General features: G+C 38.0%; 1 protein-coding gene across 2 annotated transcripts in view; it reads right to left on the reverse strand.

Annotated features, from left to right (window-relative positions):
- Nucleotides 1–231: 231 nt before the first annotated feature.
- Nucleotides 232–26,610, reverse strand: part of LOC124721475 (ATP-binding cassette sub-family C member 4-like) — a 275,591-nt gene continuing 249,212 nt past the window's right edge. For both annotated transcript variants that reach the window (XM_047246470.1, XM_047246469.1), the window contains exons 23-25: nt 19,002–19,131; nt 10,197–10,307; nt 232–1,203 (exon numbers count right to left, since the gene is read on the reverse strand). In XM_047246470.1, coding sequence (XP_047102426.1) covers nt 1,156–1,203; nt 10,197–10,307; nt 19,002–19,131 — 289 coding nt within the window. In that variant the 3' untranslated portion in view covers nt 232–1,155. The remainder of the gene's footprint in view (nt 1,204–10,196; nt 10,308–19,001; nt 19,132–26,610) is intronic.

The following is a 26,610-nucleotide window of genomic DNA, read 5'->3' on the forward strand; positions in this document are numbered from 1 at the left end:
TGTTACAAGCATGAATTGGAAGTTTACATTCTCTTGCATTGTTAACAGCCAACTGACAAAGTCTTCACTTATCTTAGACCTGCCTTTTTTATATTCTCAATTAAAGATGAGTGGAAACAGTCGAAACTATGAGTAGTTATCTATTTTCCTGTAGACAATTTTACAAAAATCAGTATTCATTGATGTAATGGGTCATTGTCTCTACACCTACAATGTCAGGTAACTATAATATGACTGACTTATATTTTTCTTTATTTATAACTTTTAGAAAACATTTTCACTAGTACAAAAACTGAATAACAAAAGTATCTCATTAAAAATACAGACAAGCTGAATTATTCAGATTATAGAAAGACAAACAGTATCAATATATTCTCAGCTTTCACAATGTGTTATGACACACAAACGTTGGTGGTACCTTAAAGATTCATGAAATATGTTGTATAAAATTGAGATAGTAATAAATAACAGCTAAAATAAAATTTGTACCATGAATGAGTATAAAAATTCCAAATTCTAGATTGCTATAATTAAATACACAATACATGTTTAACTGTGATCTGGCAGAGAGTACTTACGTTTTGAAAGGCAAATAGAGAGAAAATACTTTCAAAAAGTTACTTAAACTAATACAGTTATTTATAGTGCATTATGAAAAAGTCTATAAAGAATAAATATCACAGTGTAAAGCAGATTTTAAATGAGATTGGAGTAAATTGATTGAAACAGGAAAGACAGTATCAATGAAAAGAAGTGTTAAGAACTGAAAGGAAGAATTTCTGTTACACACTCACAAATTATCACAACATTGTAAATTAAATGTCACAAAATTATTTTGTATCTAATTACAGGAACATTATGTGTTTTATTAGATATTAAAGTTCTGTCAGTAACTAACACAACATAGATACAAAGCTGTCTTCTTGGAAGTTACCAAATTTAAATAAAGCCTAATAAAGCTACACATAGAGCATTATTTTATTATTAACACAGGGATAATGTCTGCCAGTGTAGCGTATTCTCTTTGGGTAATAGTTTTGACAACTGTGTAGTAATCAGTAACACAGTATCAGAAAGCAGTGAAATTCAGACTTATCATGTCTGATTCCATGGAAGTCATGGAGTTGCAGTCCTGTAGCAGTAATCATACCACCACTAATATGTAATACTGCTTAAATTCACTGATGACTTTTTGCTGAAAGCCTGAAATAAATATTTTTATTTCCTTAATTTTCAGTATATCAATGTTCAAATAAAATAAAAACACACAAATTAATTGCTTAAATCAGTGTCAAAACTAACAGAAAAGTGATATTACAGAAAGCAACACATAGGTAAGCCAAACATCTTCACTTCCTGATAAAAAAGGTAATCTGATTAATAACAATTAAATGAGGAGGAGAGGAAAGAATTTTGCAGTCTTCATTGGGGCACCAAAACCATAAATCAGATTTCTTAATGGAACTTTCTTTTCTGATACTGCTGTTATTATACCAGTTGTTTGAAGGCATTTGTAATAAATACAAGGGGAGAATAGTTGGATGATAAACTACACAAAGTATTCCTATAAAAGTATGTTTTATAATGCATCAACAATGAGGTACAGGTGTCATTCAAAATGTGGTACCATGTAACTCTTCTGCAACATATGTACTATGGGGACATGAGGGGCAGTCAGAAAATAGTGCATCCTCCATTCTTTAATTTTTGCTTTACAAGAAAACTGTATGCCATATTCATAAGATAACAGCTACAATATTCACAATTAATTAGTCGCTTCTCAATATAACAACCACCTTTGTTCAATTTTTTTCCAACTTGAAACAAGAACATGTACACCTTTCCAGTAAAAATTGTGTTCGTGTTTCCTCGGCCACTGGTGTACAAAATTTTTCAATGTTTCTGCATCTTCAAAATGATAACCTCCCCCCCCCCCCCCCCCCCCGACCTCCTCCAACAGGCTTCATTGAGTGGACAGAATTGAAACACTGCAAGATATTGGATGCAGTTGTTTTCCTTGCCTCTTTATTCTGGTTGGTCAACATTTTCTGTAACCAGTGTGCAAAAATCTTGTAATAGCCTAGTTTTTCAACAATGGCACTAACTCTACCTTTACCAATAAGGTAACTGGTGACAATTCAATTTGTTGTTACCCAGCAGTAATCATAACTAATATGGTAAACATGCTGGGTGTTTTGTGAGATCATTGCAGTCACTGACCGTCTATTTAGCATTCGGGTTAGTGAAATGTATTTGCCTTTCAGCTTCTATGAAGCAACAAACTAATAATGCTATAAGACCTCCACACCCTTTCGTCAGCCTTTCATTAATGTGAATGGGCATTTGAACTTCTACACTAAGGTATTTAATCACACAACGCTGTCTTATATGTATGTCAGTGCTGGCCATTTTCCTAAATTTACACAGTGCAGCCATCTGCTGATATAGGACACTGTTACTAGGGTGGCCTGGAGAATGTTTTCCAAAGTGTGCCAAATTCATAGCTTTTGCATTACAAACTTAGTGAAGGACAAAAATAGGTAGCATTACAGCTACACCTATACTCCACAAACCACTGTGAAATGTTTTGCGGAGGGTACATCCCATTGCAATAGTTATTGGAGTTTTTCTTGTTCCATTCAGGTGTAGAGTGCAGGGATAATGATTGTTTAAATGCCTCTGTGCATATTCTAATTATTTTCTGACTGGCTCTCAGAGATCTGTTGTGAAGATGACTGCACCATGCAGTTTGAAATAAATCTGTGATATGTAAAGAAAATGTGTGAAAGGAAATGACTAGTAGTGGTACATGGTACCCTCTGCCATAAATCACCATAAATCACTCCAAATGGGTAATCCCAGACACATGATGCTAGTAGCTGATTCTAGTCACTAATCACCATACCTTTAGTCAAAGATATAGGGTCTTTCTGTATGCTCAATGTAGCTTGTGTTAGAGGAAAGGAAGATTAGGGTTTACTGCCCCACTGACAACGAGGTCATCAGGGATGAGTACTGGCTCAGATTTTTTCATGGATGAAGAAGGAAAGAAGGAAATTGGTCGTGCCCTTTCAAAGGGACCATTCCAGCATTTGCCTCAAGGAAAATTACTAACATGCATTAGTAGACAGTGCAGGATGTATGTGCCAAGCAGTGCTTCCCTCTGGAGTTTGAAGCTCTGTGCTCCAAGGTCTCTCAATTTTGTCTGGTATGGTATGAACAGATAATACACAAGTTTTTGCTGAGTGGGTGCAGTTTTTCAAGCTGTGACAGATCTTTTGTAGTTGTTGACCAAATGCAGTATGTGTCTCATGACCATCTATCTCAAATAGCTACTAAAAATTCTTGCTCTGAAACAAAAGAATGGAATCACGTCAGTGCATTCAATAGAGGAAAGACCATGGCAGTTGTTTACCATGACATACTTCATCTGAAAGGCCAGTCATGTTTTTCAGTTTCACAGTAAACTGTGCAACATCTGATCCAAAGAATGTTGTGTGCAAAACAGAGGCCAATACTAACAGATTTATTTACTGAATTTAATTTGGTTATTCTTGTGTAATAAATTTAAAGAAAATGAGAAATGTTTTTTGTTAAATACAGTTCTATTACTTAAAATACTACCAATGTATTTCTGTATGTGTGTTATTGTAAATAAAATGTAGTGCCTCTGTATTAAAGGAACCTGAAACAAAAACTTTTGTATTGGCACTTGGAACCAGTCGGTTTCTTGATATAGCACTTAGAATGTTCTTAACAAATTATTTGGTTTCTAATTTGTCTCATTATTTGAGATGAGGTAGCAGTATAATTGTGATATCAGAATACCTTTTTGATTTTTTTATATAAATAAGTTATGTATGGTACAAAGAGTGAGATATATGGTTTTTTGCTTCTCCTGATACATGCAAGATTTAGAACTTGAGACGTTTTCAGTTTCCACTCTTCATATATTGTTAATGGTATTAGTCCAAACACAGTCCCTTAAGGTACACCAGATACTATATGCTGATGTCTCCCCTTTAAGAAAAATCTGTTGAGTTCTGGTTTCTGTAAGAACTAATTTTATTTACTGGACAATGATATGGAAATGTATGAATCTACAATCTTCCAGATTTGATGAAAATTAATAGCAAGCTGAGTTTCATGAGACTAATGCTTCTACAATACCTATTGATTCCTATGGATTAGATTTTTTGTTTCCAGTAAGTCATACCATTATACCTGAACACAAAATATGCTTCATAACTGTACAACAAATTGATTACACTGAGCTATGTTTTTAATTCTGTGGATATTCATAAGTAAGTTATTTTTATACAATGTGGTGTATGTAACAGAAACTTTGTTTTGATCTTATTTACAAAAATTTTGGAAGACATAATTTAGTACTTCAGGCTTCATTTTATCATATTCCAGTACAGTGCATTTATGATGTTGAGCATCTCAATAGATAATATCTGTTGATTAATCTTTCATGCATCTAAAACTATTTAGGGTTATTATTAATCTTACTGGAAAGATCTTGCTATGCATTCTATTGAGATTCAAACTTTTCCATCATGTAATATCTTTGGTGTCCATAGAAGTCACCATATGCATGAATGTCAAGTCAATTGTTAGTAGTTCTGAATTATTCTCCATATAGTCAGCTATAAATAAAGTTGCTTTGTAATTACATGTTGTACCTGTATTGTCAAACCACATCCAGACAGGTAAAGGGACCAATTTATGTGATTGGCAAAAGTGACATTTTTTTATTAGACAAAAAATTTAATTTGTAAGCTTAAAAGTGTGGAAATTAATGCTGAAAAATACTTTGTACATGCCAGAACTTGGAACTAACCTCATTTCACTGGCAAAGGTTGCAGACAACAACCACCAGTGTCATCTGAGAGAACTCATACAGTTATGCAAGACACTAATTGTAAAATCAAACTGACTTCAAATAGAGTTGGTAACTTGTTTTATTTACAAGAAAATGATCCAAAGGTATAGGTCTTTGCTTAGCCAAGCATTACAAAATGTGATATGCAAACCCGGCATGCTTAATTATGCTACTTCAACCCATGACATATAATGAAAATGCCACAAAATGAGTAAGTGACAGGTTTGAGATTCAATCATGTCAATGTCACTAGATGTGTTATGTATCTTATGGGAAACATCACATCCACTCCCCTCACCAATTGAGAACTCAAACAAATTAGACTTTTAATAAAATTAAACCCTTTCAGTCAGCCAAAAGTAAGGAGTATTGCAATGAAAGAATGGATACCACTCCTACCCACTACAGGAGGAATACAGTGACATAGTTACATACACATTGCAGCAGTATGGTGTTGTCAATGAAAGAACCTTCATCGGATGAAGTAATTCATTGCATGTGTTTTGAGTCACAACTACCACCATCAGTCTGGTCTGATATATCTCATCTTCATACATCTGGTCAAATGGTTCTCATCCTGGCTAAATCACCAACCAAGGGAAAGTTCAATCCTAAAGGCAAAGAAGGGATTTTTGTAAGCTATTTTGACTTTTCAAAAGTCTGTCATCTGAGAGTAACAAGAGATCCCAAGATTCACATGTCAAGAGATGTGAACTTCCTTGATTATGACAGTTTTAAGCCCAAACAAACTTACATGGGCTTATGTGAAGGTGAATCAGATCATCACCAAAGAGGAAGCAACTATAGATTTCAACAATAATATAAACATTGAATCAGAGCCATTGTCAGACAATGAAACATCCCATGTATTTGAAGAAGACTATCTTCCAACCACTACAGGCCAAGAATTTAGTTCTGACAATGACTTATCATATGATGAAGATAGTAATTCGTCAAGCTTCACACGCACTTGACAGTCTGTGCTAGGTGTCGATTCATCAAATATTTCAATTCATGATATTAATTTTACTGCAACTGCAACTGTCAAGATCACCGAGAGTGGTCTGAGGCTGTGTGTAATGAAATAAAGTCACTGCTGGGCAATGATACATAGGGCATTGTAGATAGGCCAACAAATGAAAGAAAAATTGATTGTAGGACTGTTTTGAGGAATAAATACATAAGTGATGGATCCTTGCTGAGGAGTAAAGCAAGAATAATTGCATGAGAATTCAACCAGTGGTCTAGAGTTAAAAACGTGGTTTCAGATAAAGCACGGCTTCAACAGAGTATGAAAGTCTTTTTGACAGGCAACTCCTTCTACTCTATAGATGAATATCTTAACAGGGCTGTTACACCAGCTTAAGTAAAAAGTCTGTTAGATTTCAGATTTAACAATACTTGGTCACAACCCTCATGACTAGGTATTTTGTGTATGATAAATTTCTTAAAAGTGTGTCCACCTGCTTAGCTGAGTGGTAACATGCTTGCCTCCCATTCAGTGGGCCTGGGTCACAACAGTCAACATTACGTATTTTGTGTATGATAAATTTATTAAAGGTGCATAATTATGTTTCATTCTGACAGTGTACTAATCTTGTAAATATTAGCTGTTTCAGTTTACTATAATGTATTCACTTGACAGTCCCCTGACAAATTATTGAGGAAGGGAGTAGTATATTCAAATGCTCTATGTCTTTTATTTTATACTTTCTGACATGTTTCACACCCACGAGAATCATCTCATTTTTGGGTCTACAGAATGAAATCTGAATTTAATGTACTCCAAGACATGTTGAAAATGTATGGCTGTGCAAATGATAGTGGATATGAGGCTGCCTAACTGCGCATCCCCTCCCCCCCCCATCTATCCTGCAGACAGCAATCATTGTAATGACATTTACAGCAGTGGATTGTTTCATATATGAAATAGGCTCAGTATTGTTCATCTATGTGGATGGTGATCAATTCCACCACCCACAAACAATTACCAAAAGCCTCAGTTACAACAAGTGGACAATAAATGAGTCATTAAATGTGTATAATTCATGTTCCTACTTGCCATATTTTACATGACTTTACCTTGTATCCACGCCATCTGCAAATGTACAGGGCCTTAGGGAATTGGATTTTCACTACTTACTGAATTCTGCTGGTGATTCCTTCACATAGCAGTTATCTATTTACATTTGTGTCATGTTTCCTTCACTGATGAAGCAACAGTTGGACATGTCAGCACCATAAACTTACTTAAGTTAAGCATGACAGAAGGTGATAATCTACAATCCTAATTTGATCTCCTTGTGTGACTAGCACTATGGTACCTCCTTAAAATCATTGCAAAATGACAAAATGGCTAATATTGAAATAAGTGATACAAGGCAAATGAAATCGCTCAATAGAAGAAAGACCACTGGATCTGATGAGATGCCAATACAAGTCTACATATAATATGAAAAGAACTTTAAACTCTTGTAGCAGCAGTGTACCATAGTTCTCTGGAGGAGCAAAGTGTTCCTGATGATTGAAAAAGAAAGTGCAATTCATTTCTGTTTCAAGGAGAGTCATCCAACAGATGCACAAAACTGTAGGTCTATATCTCTGATGTCATTCTATTGTAGAATTCTGAAACATGTTTTATGCTCAGCTACTATGACATTTCTGGAGATCAAAAATCTCCTCTGGAGGAATTAACATGGGTTCTGAAAACAATGATCATATGAAATCCAGCTCACTCTGCTCATCCACAACACCCAGAAATCAGTACATACTGTTGTTCAGGTAGATGCAGTGTTCCTTGACTTCCATAAGGCATTCAATACAGTTCTGTACTTCCACAAATGAACAAAATATGACCATACGGAATATCAGACTAACTGTGTGATTGATTTGAAAGTTTCTAGCAAATAGTACACAGCATTTCATTCTCAACAGGCAGAAGTCTTCAGATGTAAAAGTGACTTTGGACATACCACAAGACAGTGTTATAGCTGCATTACTTTTAACAATATATATAAATCACATAGTAGAGAATGTCAGAAGTTCCAGAGGCTTTCCATGAATGATGTTGATGCATACATAGAAGTTGCAATGCCGGAAAATTTTAGCAGAATTCAAAAAGGCCTGTGGAGGATCAACACTTGGTGCAAATAGTAGTGATTGACTCTCAACATAATCACATGTTAAATAAAAAGTTATCCTTTCAGGTTGTTAAAATGTTTTACTGAAAGGTCATAACTGGTGTCACATTCTTAAAATGCATCATCAGGTGATATTAGCTTTTAAATCATTCTAGTATACAGGAAATCTAGGTATAGACAAGTTCCATCATTCACTGCCAAAGCACTAAAAATAAGTAACTTGCTATGAAGCAATGCACCAAGTTAAATAGATGGGTCCAAAAAGCAACCTTATGCCGTGCTACCTCCCTGAGCAGTCTATGGATATGGTTCTTTCTTTGGTCCAACCATTTTAAGTTGGACCACCGCTTTACAATGAGTTACTTAAACTGAGAATATGTTCAAGGATTCTACAGAAAACAGAAGTTAGGAATATTGGTTTGTAATTTTGCAGTCCATTCTCTTGCCCTTCTTCTATACTGCAGATACCTGTGCCTTTTTCAGCCACTTGGAGCTTTGCGATTGGTGAGAGATTCATGATAAATGCAGGCTAGGTAAGGGGCCAATGCTGTAGAGTAATCTTTGTGAAACCAAACTGGGATTCCATCTGGACCTGGTGATTCATTTGCTTTCAAATCTTGTAGTTGCTACAATGACATCATGACCACTAATTCCCTTTTCTATACTGACATTGTCAATAAGGTCCAGCCTATTTGTAACTACAAGGTCTAATATATTTCCATTGCATGTGGGCTGCTGAGTTAGCTGCTGAATACAGTTTTCAGGAAATGTGTTCAAAAGTATTTCACATGACTGTCTGTCTGTACCCCCTACAATGAATACATAGATATCTCAGTCTAAACTCGGTAAATTAAAGTCACCTCCAGCTAATATTGCATGATCTGGGTATTTACTCACTACTGACCATAGACTTTCATTGAATGACTCTAGAACTGTCATAGCAGAATTGGGTGGCCAGTAAATACATCCAACAATTAACTCATTTTCACCTACACCTGTTATATGCGACCAGAGAACATCTCTGTAACACTCAAATTTGAGCTCAATAGAGACAATATTTTTGTCAACTGCAACAAACACTCCCCCTCCTATGGCCTCTAATCTGTCTTCACAATATACACTCCATGACTTGCAAAATATCTCAGAGCTTTCCACCTCAGGTTTCAACCCCAAGAATAATTTGAGTGTGTGAACTTTCCTAAAGGGCAGTATATTTGGAAACTTTACTATGAATACTTCAACAGTTTACTAATAGTATTTTGACAGTCAAAGTATTTTTATTCTGAATGCCGTCTAACTTCCCTTGCTGCATATCGACTGGCTTGCATCCAATTAACTTGTGTAAATAGTGAATTAGCAGTATAAACCCTTAAATTTTCTTGTGACTCAGAACAGGTATTTATTTTATTGTGAATTTACTTGACCTCTGTTTTACGTTGAAGAGTATTTGTGCAAGAGTAATAAATTAACTGTCACTATAAAAGAGAGAGTCATAAAATTTGTCTACCAGTCCAATGTGCCATGCGTTTCATGGATGATGTAGCTGCAACAAATTTCAGTTTGGATGTATTCTGCTTTTTGGAACACATTTTATTGAAGATGATGGACTAGACATTGGCCTGTCAGGTGTCTTGACGTTAATCTACTGGACTTTACATTGAAGGCACACATGGAAAGAGTGGAATGTGTGCTACACTAGTTAGCAGCAGTGATATGGAACAGCATTTAATCAAAATGATTATGGTATAATCCCTTAGAGTGCCTTTGCTAGTCCATACTGAGGTGTTGCCACACATGCATGCCATTACTGACACTGTCAGCAACTGATGTTATGTCACTGCTCTATATCTTGTAATGCTATAGCATATAACTTAATAACACTGCTTTCCAAAACATTTGCTTATAAGGACATGTTGTCTTTCTTTGCTTGAACCCTTGACATTCGTTACAATAGTTAAGAAACGTCCTGCAATTTGCATCGTACCTAAAGTGTACTTCATTATTGTTCAACAACTTCATCAAATATCTTCTTATTCTAACAATTTGTGAAACATGATGGTTATGATATATGAAGGTTTGTGTGACACATGTTCATGAACTTCCAAGTTATAAATAGATAACATTAGATAAAAATTTCAGAATTTTGCAATTAATGAGCTATACAATACCTGCTCAGCTGCAGTCTGTAGCTGTTCTGCCATATTCTTGCCAGTTTCTTGGACCAGTTTGTGCAGGAAGCCACTTTTGTTTTGCAGCAAAATGTGGGGGTGGTCAAATTCCTGCAAATACATTTTAGAAATTGTAAGTTGCATTTTAACAGCCATGGTAAATCAGAACAATAAAGATAATAACCCTGCAAAAATGTCAACAGTTTCATATTTTTTTCACCCACTGATATCAAGCTGTTTTATGGACAAGTTAACAGAAATTCACAAAGTATAATAATATACGATTTTTTTTTATACAAGAGAGTATTCTGGTTTCATGAGAATAAATGAATTAATTACTAACAAAACTGTGAATATAAGGAAGATTTCAAACAAACGATTCCAATACGGTGTCCAGATTCATCTTCTACTCTAAACATTTTGTCTTGTCCTTTGTCAACTTTTGACTCGAAAATGCAGCTTTTTATGAGTGTGTCATGTGCTATAGAAGAAATTTCCATCAAAAAATATTTGAACCATCAGATACTCTGTTTAGGAGTGCCATACCAACTGATTTGGCCCACCACAGTTTCTCTTCAACAAATGAAGAGAGAATATCCAGATAATATGATATCTTTCAAAACTGAGATACTACCATAATGTTCTTTTAAGTAATTTTCACTTTATAATGCAGTCTAAATTGATGAAAATACTATTCATTCACTCATATGTAGCTATCCAAATTTTATAAACAAATTTGGTTTTTACGTATTCTTCATTGGTGTGTTTGCCTTCTGTTAATTTGATTTTAGGGCTATTCCTACTAAAATATTTGCTAGATCAAACAAAACTTAGAAGGATACTACATTCAGGGTGTGTCAAACAATAAGGGGCTCTTTTAAGTACAGTATTATTCATTGGTGCCTGCAAGAAACATTTAATTGTTTGTCTGAAAACAAATGTTTCCTATCTGTTGTAAGCTCATTAATAGCAATTTACATGATATTTTGTCCATAATGCCTGGCAGAAAAAATCCTATGCTATATTGATATTTATTCATTATTTCATGCCTTGAAGATTAATGCATGAAACACTGACATGCTGTTTCATCAATCCTTTGCTATTCACGAGATGTATAACTTATACTGTAAGTAATGTCACTTCTGTGACATTATTCACAGTATATGCTGAAGACTTCTGTCAAGATAACTATCATTACATTCAGGAAGAGTTGCAGGAAGGTGGTGACTGTTGTAGTGTGTAGAAGATGAGCTAAAATATACTCAGTGATTTGAACTGAAAATGGCAACACATTGATCTTACAGATGCTCCCATGTTAGTATAATGCAGTATGATGACTGGTCTGGGGACAGGTGTTAACTCAGTTTTAGAAGGTATGCTATCCTTATGTCATGGTCCCACAATCTCCTTAAATTATTCAGTAATTCCTGGTATGCTTTTCTGTTAGCCATTGTCCTCAAAATGATTCATGTAAGTCATTCATAGCACCATGATTTTCTAGAGAATAAGTATGTGTCTTTGTCTTGGTTCATCTGCTTGGCACATAGGAACAGTGAATTGGATAAAACTTTCTTAAGCATCATACAGAAAGGTGTGCACTATGCAGCAGTTTCAGTTTCAATAGACTTCCAATAGAACTGAGAAAAAAATCCAGGTTGGGAGGTTTCTTTGCAGCACACACCTTCTGTTATGTACAAGAATACTGCACACTAGTTGAGAACTTTTCTCTGTGATGTATGATTTATTCATATACCCTCTCACATTTTTCCATGGCTTATTATTTCCTTAATTCTCTTATTAACAAATCTTCTAATTAGCATTTTGTAAAGAACTGACTGACTCATACCACAATCAAATAGCTTTGTACTGCATTGTCCCATAGACCATGATAGATAAATATATAAAATTAAATGTGGTATATTACTGTTGTTTGTTTTTTCAACATTTATTTACTAAATGTCTCAGCCGACAAAATTAAGAGTTCATCAGTAGATGTTGTTTTATAGGGCATTCAGTATTTGGGTTGTTGAAGGGTTCTTGCAAGATTTAATCCTGATGTGCATACACACATGTAGATGAACAGTTAAGCACATAAGGTGTGCTTCTAAAAATAGATAATACATAAACTGCATTTAACATGCTTCTTATTTATGTTATCTCCCAGTCACATATCATTGCATTTTACTGATTGTATTTGAAATTCTACTTTTTGTTATATTTATGTTGATACTTCATTCCTCAAACACAAACATGTTTAACGGATATAGTGTTCTATTCATTTTAGCCACTCAATGTTATCCATTCACTTTTCATGCTCACATACTAACTGTATAATTTATCAATACACATTTTCATCTTTCCTTATGCTTTGTCCTATCAAAAAGGTTTAACCTTCTTCACATATAAGTAATTTTGAATGCAATTCAATGTATTTTGAAAGAACTTATGTTTCTTTTCTGGTACTCAGTTCAATTATTCAACCACTAATGGCCCCAAGATTCTCCTAAAAAATTAACAGATTTGTAAGGAAAATGAGAAGAATGACATGATTACAGTTGAAAATTTTAAAACTGACTTGTTAAAGGATAAGCACTACATAAATATCTGAACAGGTGTTAGTACAATAAAACACAAGAAAACTATATCAGAATTTGTTCAAACTGATAGTATCTGTGTTAGTGGAATGCAACCATAACATTTATTGAGGTGAATCACAGGTTCTGAAACCAAAACATGCTAATCACATTTGAGCACTGAGAGATTTACACTGAAAAAATTGTTAATAAAAGTTATGAAAGCACTAATCACAAAGATATTTACAGTTCACAAATGAGAAAAAGAACTGTGAACAAGTAGGTCTATTCATAATTAGTGGCTGACTTATTTTTAGGTCAGACTAAAGCTGTTTGTGGTTGTGACAGTCTGCATAAAGGAAATGAGGAAGAACATAAGAAACTGAAAGAAGTTTCAAAAATGTGCCAAGGGTGAATTATAAACTACTAAACCGCATTTCTCAAAAAGCCTACCCTCATTATGTCAACATAGAAAAGCACAGAACTAGATGGGCAAATTCACATAATAAAAATATAGTACTTGTTGCATGAAACTGTATGAGAGCAAATAACAATGGTGGGGAGACATATGATATAACTGAAATATATGTAAGTAAGAAATTAGACTGATGAAATATGATATTAATTAAGGACTTTTACTAGAAGTTGTTTGTTTCGCTTATTTATCAAAAACACAAAAATTAAGGAAAATGAAAGCCAAATTCCATATGAAAATTTAAATAAATTGTAAATGCCTGTGAAAAAGGCAAATCTCACTCAGTAAGAAACTAAAGAGATCTGCAACATATGAGGTGTCAGGGGGAAAACCAGGTAAGTGTAAGTATTTTTTTTTTTTTTACTTCAAAACTGAGTTGTTGCTACAGGTTGTTTCAGACTGACCATATGTATCTGTTGAGAGGCTAAAACTTAAAAAAAGAACAAATGAGCCCAGAGATATTAGCATTCTAAGTTTTGCTGTAGGGGGAAAGAACAAGGTAAGTCAGTTTTTCAGGGGAAAGAAGCGAGCAGCTCAATGGTGACTCATCTGGCTATGAGAGGGCAGAGAAACAGAATTCTGATGAAATTTCTCCCCTCAATAAACTGGAGGTAAAGAAAGGCAAAAGAACGTGGATACCTGCATAAACTTTGCAAAGAAATGTATCTGTGTCAAATATAGTAACCACTGATGTTTACTCTAAGTGATGACAGTTCTTGCTTGACGCATTTTTTTGTTTTTTTTTTGTTTTTTTGTTTTGTTTTGTGTGTGTGTGTGTGTTTATCCTGAATGCATTGCAGAAAATGGTGCAAATGATGTGAGGTCATTCCTTTTTCACTTCACCACTCATGCCCTTCATGAGGACCTGGAATAGCTTTGTATAAATTGTGCTTCTGCTAGTGGTCAAAATAAAAATTAAATTTTGCAGTCTTCAGCTTCATTCATTATGTAACTCTCAGTCAAATTAAAAGCCTGAAGAAGATCAAAATTACATTCCCGTGTGTAGCCATTCATACTTGGAGTGTGATAAAAAATGTTGGGTTATGGAACTCAAGAGAAATGATGGAAACAGCTATAGCGTTTAAGAAATGATTGAACCATCCAGATGTATGCCATCTCCTTTCACTGTGGTAAGTGTTAATCAACAAATGGTGTTAGAATGGAAAATGCTGTTGGAGTCAAAGTACACTGCAAAATGCCTTTTGTAAACACAGTATATTAAGATAATATCACCTGAATGCAGCCATTGCTGTATGGTGAAATTTCAAATGACTTTTCACAAAGGAATGCAAACTGGCATCATAAGAACACCTGACAATATCAACCAATGGTTGCACTGTTTGAACTGCCTGGAAAACAGCATGGCAAAGGCCAAGTCTGAAGTAGTTTATGTCCCTCTGCTGGGCTAGGCCTATTGCCACCAGGACGTAAACACTTGGGTCCACCTGGGTCAGCGGCTCTGCCCATGCATCGCATCATGCATGCCTTCTGAGACAGCGCTGTGCGTTCTTATGCTTCAATACCCATGCCAGCTCATCTGTATCCATCTCAGTATCTGCTTGTGAGTATATTAAATCCCTCACCCCCTGAAAAGGCCATATATGGGTGAAAATTGACATGTTTCATGCTGTGACCTCTAGTGGAAAACCGGAGAGCTCGCAAGGTTTCCTGGTGGTAGATTGACTACTGAAGGAGACAACACTGATGCAGCTGCATCTCCCAGAGAGCAGAAGATTGACAAACAGTCGACAGCTAAGTATTTGTCACACAAGCACAGCATGATGAGTGATATTTGATTCAAATTATTTTGTATTAGAGGTTTCTGGCAGAGGTATCATTTTGAGTAGATGGAAATACAATGGTTAGTCTACCAGCATGAGTAGGAAGCTGGGCCAAATGGGGAAGTAGTCAGACACTGGATAACATTTTGAGTGCAAAAATCTGCAAATTCTCATGACATGAATTGCCAACTGTTGTCAGGGTGAGGGTTCAGGGAGAACCCTAGACAGCAAAAATGACCAACAATGCACAAATAGTTGCAGTTGACAGTGTGGATGACATTTTGGCCCATACAGGAAACCTGAGAATGCATCAAGCTCCAACAGTAGTATGCTTCCCAAAAAAGGGCCCACAAAGTAAATATGAAACCTGTCACAAAGGTGCTCCAGAACTGCTCAAAGGAAAACCAATGCATCATCAGCACAGCCTGGTTCTCTGCACAGATCACATCTCCTCACCCATTATGTTCAGTATTACAATCGATCACTAGGAGTGTATGTGATGCCACATCAAAACCTTCATATGGGACATACTCCAGCGGAATGCATGCACTAACTGGAGTATGTAAAGGTGCAATACAAGAGGAATGACCACTTGACTGTTCTCCTCATTTTTGGCCAGCACGAGGATGCCCTGGACAATGTCAACCTCACCTGACAGAAGAAAAAATGTGCACTACACTGAATCTGTTCCTGAAAGACTGCACACAGGCCACCCCCTCTGGACTGCTGAAACAATTTTCCAGAAAAATAAGTGGGTGGCTGTGGTCACCACAACCTTCTGTGATGTCAAAGGAAAATCCAGCAATGTCTGCTGCAAGGTACTGTACAATGTGAAAACTAGAGCCTCCTATTGATCAAACTCTGCATCAGGTCCTACTGGCAACCACGATAGACCATCTACAATAGTGTGATGGGTGGTGGACCAGCAAAAAATGATATAATGAAAAGTACTGAAAAAGAGGGCCTTCCTCTGTAGCTTAGAGCAAGGACTGAATAAGGAAACCAGGGGACTGTGGTCAGTAATGAGTAGGAACTTTGCTCGATAAAAAAAATATGAAATTTTTTTATGTTGAAAATGACAGCCAGGCAATCTTTTTCCACCTGTGAATAGTTATGTTGTGCTGCAGAAAGTGTGTTTGATGTGTAAATAACGGGCCACTTAGTTCCATCTGGGTTCCAATGCATCAGAACTGTGCCAATACCATATCAGGACACATCAGCAGCCAGGATTAGTCGTTTACCTTGCATAAAGGAAGCAAAGCAGGGAGCAGAGCAGAAAGACCGCTTGAGTGACTGAATGTACTTTGTCAATTATCTGGAAACCATAAACAGGAAAACACTGCAACCCAAGAATATTTTATGGTAATGGTGAATTAATTACTAGCAATGTAAGTTGTCTTTCCACATTCTTATAATAAGTGGAGCTTAGAAACTTTGGCTAAAGAAGGGTAGGACAACACCAATGCCCCAACCTGTATATGGGGTAGCACACTGGGGACACTAGAACTGACACTTGAGTGATAGACCTTGCAGGTTGCTTGTGGGGTGCTTGTAGTACTGGTTAAACTGTAGCCATGGCACCATCATATTGGTTTGAAAACCAAAGTACTGTGTGAACAGCTGACAAAGTTCCTCAAAGTCTCAGTACAGGGCTTGGAATTCTGCACAATTTCATACAACCCTACACTGCTGGCCAATAAGAAGGCAGCCCTGTCAACTGGATCAGCGGCATGCCTCACTTGGCAGTGCAGCAAGAAATGACACAGGTAATGCTCTTATCTTTCTGAAGATTCATAGAAGCCGGTGAACAGCATTGGGGCAGCTGGGAAGAAGGCGTCTCTGCAAACACCTGGCTTGCTGCCACAGTGACCTCTATACACAGCAATTCTGCTTCCTTTTGAGAAGCTCCTATTGCAGCACTTGATGCTTCTCCTGTAGGTGCAACTGTTTCTGCCAATATTACAAAAATGCTGGGCCCATGGTGGCCACAAATTAACACTGTGAAAAAGAAAAGTATTGCATGCATAGTCCCATCCTCATCGCCACTTTTGTATCTGCACAGGCATGAAAACTCCATGATACCATCATTCTTAGGAAGAAACATTACTATTCTAGCTGACAGTCACTTGACTACAAGCCCAGGGAGCTGAACCCAGTAACAGGGAACAAAACTTGATGTGTGAATAATCCATGGGGGAGCAGAAAGTCCTAACAGTGCCCAGAGAGGGTCACAGAACAAATAAAATGCAATCAGCATGATTAATTGAGTAACTAAGCACACAGGAAACAGAGCACAGCACAAGGTGGGGGCCAGGTTCTAAGTAGTTGATTCTCATGTAAGAACAACCAGTTCAGCAGATAAACACCTATGTCAGGGACTCCATCTATGCATCATCTTGCGCACACCCTCCTTTGCAGCATTCTGCACTATTCCACTGTGATACACATGCCGGATCACCTGCATCGATCTCGAATTCCACTGGTGGGGATACTAAAGAATTATACAAGCAACATGACAGAGTCATTTCTCTCAGTGCACAGCAATGAGTCATGCACAACTACAGGGCTAAGTTTCAAGACTTTTGATTTATTAATTCTCATTTTCTTGTATTTCTGCATCACATATCTTGGAAAGAGTAAAATATTATATGTTCCTTGTGGACAGTAAAAATGTCCATGTACATAATGCAAGAAGAAAGAAACAACACAGCAATTTCAAATAATCTAAAAATAGGCTCTCTCACTGCTAAATTAGAGTGGCAAAAAACTGTTACAAAGACTGAAAATTTAGTGTTACTATTGGTACTGAAGGCAGAAAGGAAGGAAGACTGGGATTTAATGTCTGATCAACATCAAGGTCATTAGCAACAAAGCACAAGCTCAGACTGCTTCAAGTGTGACTATAGAAATTGACAGTACCCTTTCAAAGAAATAATAGGAGCATTTGCCTGGTGTGGTTTTGGGAAATCACAGAAAGCCTTAATCTGGATGGCTGGACATGGATTAGAACCAGTCCAGTATGTACCACTTTGCTTGGTATTAGTTTGTGTATTTTGTGTGTATTGAACCGCGGACCTAGAAATGACAGACAGGCTTCATCTCCGTCATAGCCCTGAGTGGTTCACAAGCCCACAACAGGTTACAGCAGTCCCAAATGTTTGCATAGTAGAGTCATTATGGTGTATGCGTATGTGGAGACAGTGTTGTACATCAATCGCCAACATAGTGTAGCTGAGGTGGAATAAGAGGAACCAGCCCACATTCACCGAGGCAGATGGAAAACCACCTTAAAAACCATCCACAGACTGGCTGGCACACCGGACCTCAGCACTTATCTGCCGGGCAGATTTGTACCAGGGACCAGCTCACCTTCCCACGTGGGATGCAGAACGTTACACCATGCTGCTAGCTGAGCAGGCTTGGTATTAGTGCTGAAAATTATCTTAAACAAGAATAGTTTTTGTATCGAGAAAAGAAATATGAAGCACAAAAGATACTTCACAAGTGCGTTGATGTGCAAATGTGCAACTAAAGAAGGAATACTGAAGTGCAGACGTAAGTAACTGACATTTGGGTATGTATGTGAAGATATAATAGCAGTAATTATCTTATCATATCTTGACCAGTTACTATATATATATATATATATATATATATATATATATATATATATATATATATATATATATATATATATATATATCCTGTGGATAATGTAGTGAAATAAAGTAACACCACAATCAAAATATCTGTTCACAGTTCTTCCAATTCACAACATGATAGAAAACTTCCACAATTCCTAAATTTGAATTCCTTAAACTAAAGCCTAAATGTCTCCAGAACTCCAAAGAATTTATATTACCAGATTTAATATGTATTTTATTAACTAAATATATAATTACAGTAGTTGCATTTGTTTAATTCTAAGCATAAATCTATCCACAAAACAAGTATGAATGATACATATGACACTCACCATAAGTCTTCCTGCATCCATGACTAGTATTCTATCTGCATCTATCACTGTGTGAAGTCTGTGAGCTATAATTAGAACAGTGCAGCTGTCAAACTTTCTTCTCATGGTTTTTTGGATCAGTGCATCTGTCCTGCAACATTCAAGGAATTTAAAAAATAAAGGTCAAGAAACTTAAATGTGTTACACATTTATAAACATAGGCTCCTACAGTCACTGTCACATTCAATAAAAATTTTCTGGGTTTGTGACCGCATTGCCAATGTATATATTAACAATGCTGTCACAAACCCAGAAAATTTTTATTGAATAGGCTATATATTTGTTTCTGTTATTTTTCAGGATTACTTTCCTGTACTCTAGTTAATGTTCTTAGATGATAATGGAAGTTTATAATAAATTAAGGGTAAACAGATTTTGTATTTGAGTTACTGGTACTAAAAAGAATGTAATATTCAACATATTGTCAGCACCTACATTTGCAACAAATATTGTTATACATGTTATTGTATTGTTGTTGTGGTCTTCAGTCCAGAGACTGGTTTGATGCAGCCCTCCATGCTACTCTATCCTGTGCAAGCTTCTTCATCCCCCAGTACCTACTGCAACCTACATCCTTCTGAATCTGTTTAGTATATTCATCTCTTGGTCTCCCTCTATGATTTTTACCCTCCACGCTGCCCTCCAATACTAAATTGGTGATCCCTTGATGCCTCAGAATATGTCCTACCAAGCGATCCCTTCTTTTAGTCAAGTACTGAATTATGTCTTCAAATAGAATTGTCTGCATTGATGAAGTCTGATATGCAGGAGTGAAGACCTTAACTGCTGCTGTCTATGTAAGATGTCTTTACTATATGAGTAGTCATTGATAAATGAGATCTCTTTGTAAACTTTATTCCTTGATGCAATAACAACTATTGCCTGTTGAAAATTACTTTAGGATACACACTTTGACAGAAGCACATAGGGGTTTGGAGGAGAGTTGCCAAATCACACATGAAACACATGCATATTTTACATTTCATTCAAACTGCCGAAGCTCACAAATTATTCAATGTACAAAGATGGAACTGGCACCAGTGTGTTTTGGGAGAGCTGCACTAAGTTTACATTTTTGTTTTATTTACTGCAGAAAATTATTAAGACAATATAAGGATAGTTTAATAAAAGACATTTCTTGGCAATGCTACTGAGTTTTTGACATGCAGTAAACATTTTTATTACTGAATGAATAAATGATGGAAACAAAATCTTAATTAGTAAATTGTATTTCCATCTACTCAAAATGATACTTCTGCCAGAAACCTCTAATACAAGATAATTTGAATCAAATATCACTCATCATGCTGTGCTTGTGTGACAAATACTTAGCTATCGACTGTTTGGCTTCATTAGGTTTATAATTAACCTGTTACCATGTTTTCTGACAAGGCATTATAGTTATACTTAACATAAAAAACAGATTGTGTTTGTTAATCATTGTTAAGAAACTTATATTTTTGGTTTGGAAGAAAGATGATTAACAATATAAAAGACACTACCTCAGTTTTGCAATAATTATAGTGCAAAAAGTGAGTGAGATTTATTTTGTGTAATAAAGACTGAATCCTGGGATGACCTTCATGCAACCTTAGTTGCAGATAATAGCCCCTACCTGTTACTACTCAAAACTTACAGTATTATAACTTTTGTTCCTTGATGCCTGCAGTGCAAAACATGTCTTCTAATGACATGATTATTATGAATATCAGCCAGCTACACTACTCTTTAAATGATTTTCATTTTATAAATCACTCACAATGAGCACATTTTGGCATACTGCCATGATCAGGTGCTCGTGCACGTAATAGCATTGCTTCCATGAACTGTCTTTTTGTAGAATTATGAGTTTCTCCTTAGATGTATGCTGGAGACATACACTCCTGGAAATGGAAAAAAGAACACATTGACATCGGTGTGTCAGATCCACCATACTTGCTCCGGACACTGCGAGAGGGCTGTACAAGCAATGATCACATGCACGGCACAGCGGACACACCAGGAACCGCGGTGTTGGCCGTCGAATGGCGCTAGCTGCGCAGCATTTGTGCACCGCCGCTGTCAGTGTCAGCCAGTTTGCCGTGGCATACGGAGCTCCATCGCAGTCTTTATCACTGGTAGCATGCCGCGACAGCGTGGACGTGAACCGTATGTGCAGTTGACAGACTTTGAGCGAGGGCGTATAATGGGCATGCGGGAGGCTGGGTGGACGTACCGCCGAATTGCTCAACACGTGGGGCGTGAGGTCTCCACAGTACATCGATGTTGTCGCCAGTGGTCGGCGGAAGGTGCATGTGCCCGTCGACCTGGGACCGGACCGCAGCGACGCACGGATGCACGCCAAGACCGTAGGATCCTACGCAGTGCCGTAGGGGACCGCACCGCCACTTCCCAGCAAATTAGGGACACTGTTGCTCCTGGGGTATCGGCGAGGACCATTCGCAGTCGTCTCCATGAAGCTGGGCTACGGTCCCGCACACCGTTAGGCCGTCTTCCGCTCACGCCCCAACATCGTGCAGCCCGCCTCCAGTGGTGTCGCGACAGGCGTGAATGGAGGGACGAATGGAGATGTGTCGTCTTCAGCGATGAGAGTCGCTTCTGCCTTGGTGCCAATGATGGTCGTATGCGTGTTTGGCGCCGTGCAGGTGAGCGCCATAATCAGGACTGCATACGACCGAGGCACACAGGGCCAACACCCGGCATCATGGTGTGGGGAGTGATCTCCTACACTGGCCGTACACCACTGGTGATCGTCGAGGGGACACTGAATAGTGCACGGTACATCCAAACCGTCATCGAACCCATCGTTCTACCATTCCTAGACCGGCAAGGGAACTTGCTGTTCCAACAGGACAATGCACGTCCGCATGTATCCCGTGCCACCCAACGTGCTCTAGAAGGTGTAAGTCAACTACCCTGGCCAGCAAGATCTCCGGATCTGTCCCCCATTGAGCATGTTTGGGACTGGATGAAGCGTCGTCTCACGCGGTCTGCACGTCCAGCACGAACGCTGGTCCAACTGAGGCGCCAGGTGGAAATGGCATGGCAAGCCGTTCCACAGGACTACATCCAGCATCTCTACGATCGTCTCCATGGGAGAATAGGAGCCTGCATTGCTGCGAAAGGTGGATATACACTGTACTAGTGCCGACATTGTGCATGCTCTGTTGCCTGTGTCTATGTGCCTGTGGTTCTGTCAGTGTGATCATGTGATGTATCTGACCCCAGGAATGTGTCAATAAAGTTTCCCCTTCCTGGGACAATGAATTCACGGTGTTCTTATTTCAATTTCCAGGAGTGTATATCTAACTTTAGTCGGTTTTTGTGTATGCTGTTTTTCTCTTGGCAGCTTGGATGACATGTAATATCACTGATCCACTGTCATCCAAACTGTCAAGAGAAAAATAGCATACATAAAAATTAACTAAAGTCAGATAGATGTCTCCAGCATACATCTGAGGAGAAACTAATAGTTCTACAAAAAGACAGGACATGGCAGCAACAATATTACATACAAGAGCACCTGATGATGGCAGTATGCCAAAATGGGCTCATTGTGAGTGATTTATAAAATAAAAACCATTTAAAGGGCTGTGTAGCTGGCTGATATTCAAAATAATCATGTCATTACAATAATATAATCAGGCCATCCAGATACTTAAACTGCACACTCCAGACATTCAGCTGAATCCACCGGTACATCTTTTATGTGATGGCAATAGAAAAACTCTAGCGACATTACTCTCTTCCCTGTCCCAGCTGTCTGAGCTGTCACTGTCATTGTTGCTATGTAACAAAATGATTATATCATGCACTGAATTTTTTGAAATAGCGTCATTCATCCATTAATTTTCCATGATTCATGATATATGACTGAAGAATTTCTTCCAGACTTCAGAGACAACTTTCCTAACAGCTTCATTATCCAGTGGTTTGACTGCAGTTTTTAAAATTATTGCTGACAATGTGACCTTCAGTTTGGGACCACACCAGTTCTGTTGGGTTGAAATGGCAGTGATTAGGTGACAGACTAATGACTTTATGCCCATATGTTTTGGTAGCTTGTCAATTTCATATCCAGGGAACTGTGGTTTATGAAGAAGTATTAGTTCTATAAGCTCCAACTTTTTAAGATCATCACTTACTTCAATGTTGCGACACTGAAGCTAATCAGTTATCTCCTTACACTTTCCTTATGGACAGTGTCTTGTCAGCAACAACACAATCATAGAGAGCATTATCAAGAACAATTGATGATAGTACAGGCTGACTGACCTTATGGGGTAATCCTATGGCCAAGATAGTGACACTGAACTTTCGTAGTGAATAGCATTCATAGACTTGCCTCTGTCACTGTTCAGCATCAGAAAAACAAACAAAAGTAATGACAGATACAATATTAACTGTGCATCTGTAAAAAAAGAAAACAAATAAATTGTACAGGATGTCAGCCAGTTGGGATTGTTTTAGGGAACCTCTTAAAAGACATTTATTTCAAAGGTACCAGCTATACCTTTGAAACATTTCCACAATGTGAGCTCTCACAGTAGTACATGTGTCTAGTGCAAAATGTAAGCATCAGTATCATGCCAGTCAATAATTTAACATCATGCCACCATTTCTGCTTGCTGACAAAACTAGCTACATGCTCTATCCAGACGACCAATAGGTGACATGGGAGATGAGTCAAATTTGTAGATGCTGGAGCATCTTGCAGGGCAGGTTGCAGCATAGACACTTTGGCTTTTAGTCAGCCTCCCACAGTCTGTCCCTGGCCCCATTTACTGGTACCAGCCACTAGTCACATGAATGTGAACTGCCTCCTCTCACTCGCCCCCTTCCTTTTATATTATTCATATCACAACTAGACTGAGAGTTGGCCTTCACTCACAGCCAAGGTGAGACATTCTGTCCACCATAATTTCAGAAGACACTAAAGTTCCAACTAATTTAACACTTTAATTTCAAGTCACCTCCCTTCTGACACTTCCCTTTTCTTTTATGCTTGCATATTTGATGTCAGAAGTTTGAGTTACCCACCATTCAGTCTGAAGAGGGACCACAAAAGTTTGGTTCACATTCAAGACAGTGTGGCAAGTTATAAAGAGCTGCCATCGTTAATCCAGATGGGCAGGGAGCAGCAGCTGTGCCTTGCCATGTTGTCTGGGGTACTCTGATTTGGCACATTGGAACACACCTGGTGCAGAGTCCAGCTCACTGCCTGTCCACCCACCAGGCAGCACAGCCACAAGTTCACAGAGCCACAACATTAGCCTGCCCCATTTAACTGTCATAATGATTTGGCACTGCCTGAAACCTTCCTGTCACTGTGCAACATCACTGTTTGGGACTCCAACACCAAGCTGTCACACACACATGAAATGCAAATCTTGTTGAGCCTGTGCTGCTTCCACAGCCTTGTCAAGCACTAGGTTGTGCTGTCTAGGGCCATCATGGTATGTCGCCACCCAGAGGCATCATCCTGTCATCTGAGTGCTGCCCACAGATGTTGCCCATTTGTCACTGCATGGCTGTTAGCTTGTTAGCCGCGCTGCCTGCCTGGTCCACCGGGCAAACTGTCTGTGCCATGGGGAATGCTGTTTGCCGCCACACAGCCCACATGCTGTAGCCACATGTGCCACACTTTGTGGGCCTATACCAACTCACCGATGACAAGCAGCTGTGGCCCACCTACTGCCCTGGTGGCTGCCTGCTGCCACCCAGCATGCTGCCTGACCCACTGACACTGTTGCTGAGGGTCAGAGTTCAATGCCAGGAGGCTATACCATGCTGCACCACTGTTGCTGCCAGTAGCTGCCACTGGGTCTGTGTTGCTTCGATGTGTGTGCCACGTGCCAGTAGTCCACACTGCCCACACATCATTGCTTGAGTCATGCCACACCACATCGTGTTGTGCCACAACTCAATATGTGTCACTAAATGCTTTTGTAGTTAGAGCAAAATGTGACTGCTACCAGTAGCAGCTGCTGTGTAAAAGCACATGAGCGAGTAAACACCATAACTTCCAACACTTTGCAGATTTAGTGGTTATTTTTCTTTGAATTCTGTCGAATGTAACATAGATGTTGCAATTTGAAAGATACGGCACTTAAATCTACCATGCTACTGCTCCTCTAGCCTCTGTGAAACTTGGCAACAGGGTCCTGAGCACACCTTCTGTTGTGCACATTTTAAGGAGCTTTTGCTCATGCACAACTTGCATGATGTAATTGCCTTATGGGCCAAATACATATGGAATTGATAAACAACATGCAAGATTTATGATGTGCACTGCTAGTCCTTGCTGCTCAACTAGGATTTTACGTTAGTGCCACCAGGTGGTAGCACACTGCAGCAGACTTTGATCCCCGTTCACTTGGCATAAATCCTGCTAGATGATAGCACACTCCTCAGATATGCTAATTCACTCACTATATACTGTAATAAAATTAGATTGGACATCCATATTCGTTAAAGTTGTACTCACAGTAAACCTGTTTTGTGGGTTTCTGAATGATTAAGTTATGAATTCCATCATACAGTAATCCAGAACTGTAAGGGCTTAAAGCATATCACCATCAATTGTGAGACTGTAGCACTTATTCATGCTTCTGAAAGCTGTTTAATCTTATGGTGAGTCAGGTTTATCTGTGCTATATGCCAACATCGCATATATGAAAATTCACAAAAAGCTGTATCACTATTTTCTCTGATATTCACTTAAATTTGGGATTGATGGCGGCTTACTTGACGCCCTTATGGATCTCAGTGCCCTATTTGTATTCTAGTCAAGTGACCTTTGTTGGTAGACATTACTACTTAAGTTTAATCATTTCCACAAATGGCACTTTGTGTTTGGAGTTAGTTGTTTACTGTGTGGGAATTGGCTTTTGTGTGCAGTGTAAACATGAACTACATTGAATTCATTTTAAATGCTAAAGCTGTGAGAATGGATCATGAGTTGTGCTTGGGTAGCTCAGTTGGTAGAGCAGTTGCCCACAATAGGTGAAGGTTCTGAGTTCAAGTCTCAGTCCAGCACGCAGCTTTAATCTGCCAGGAAATTTCATTTCAGTGCACACTCCACTGCAGAGTGAAAATCTCATTCTGGAAAGAGAAAAGTAAATTACTGGCAAAAGTTAGCCACAAAAAAACTATGGCCTCTGAGAACAGATGCTTTGATTGAGAGAGTGATGAAATCGAATAAAAATGACTACAAGCAAACATTTAACTATGAAGTGTACAATTAGCACAAGTTGTGGTGTGGGTGCAGCGTAAGGATATCTGATATTCAGTCCAGAAGTAAATTTGTGAACTAGTACATCTCTTAGAGGTTTTGTACATTTGTCCAAAAAAATGGAAAAGCATGAAAACTCCCACTTACACAAAAATGTGAAATGGAGAGTTGCGAAAGTTTACACATTATTCTCTAATTGCCCTGAACTGCAATTAATTATTTACAAAACAACAAAATTCCACAAAAAAATTCTTTCTTTTGTCAGATAAGTTATGCATCTTATTACCACTGTTATTACTATTATTATTATTAATTTCATTATTGTTATAATTATAG

The sequence above is a fragment of the Schistocerca piceifrons genome, chromosome X (genome assembly GCF_021461385.2).
Source record: "Schistocerca piceifrons isolate TAMUIC-IGC-003096 chromosome X, iqSchPice1.1, whole genome shotgun sequence".
NCBI classification, from domain to species: Eukaryota; Metazoa; Arthropoda; class Insecta; order Orthoptera; family Acrididae; genus Schistocerca; species Schistocerca piceifrons.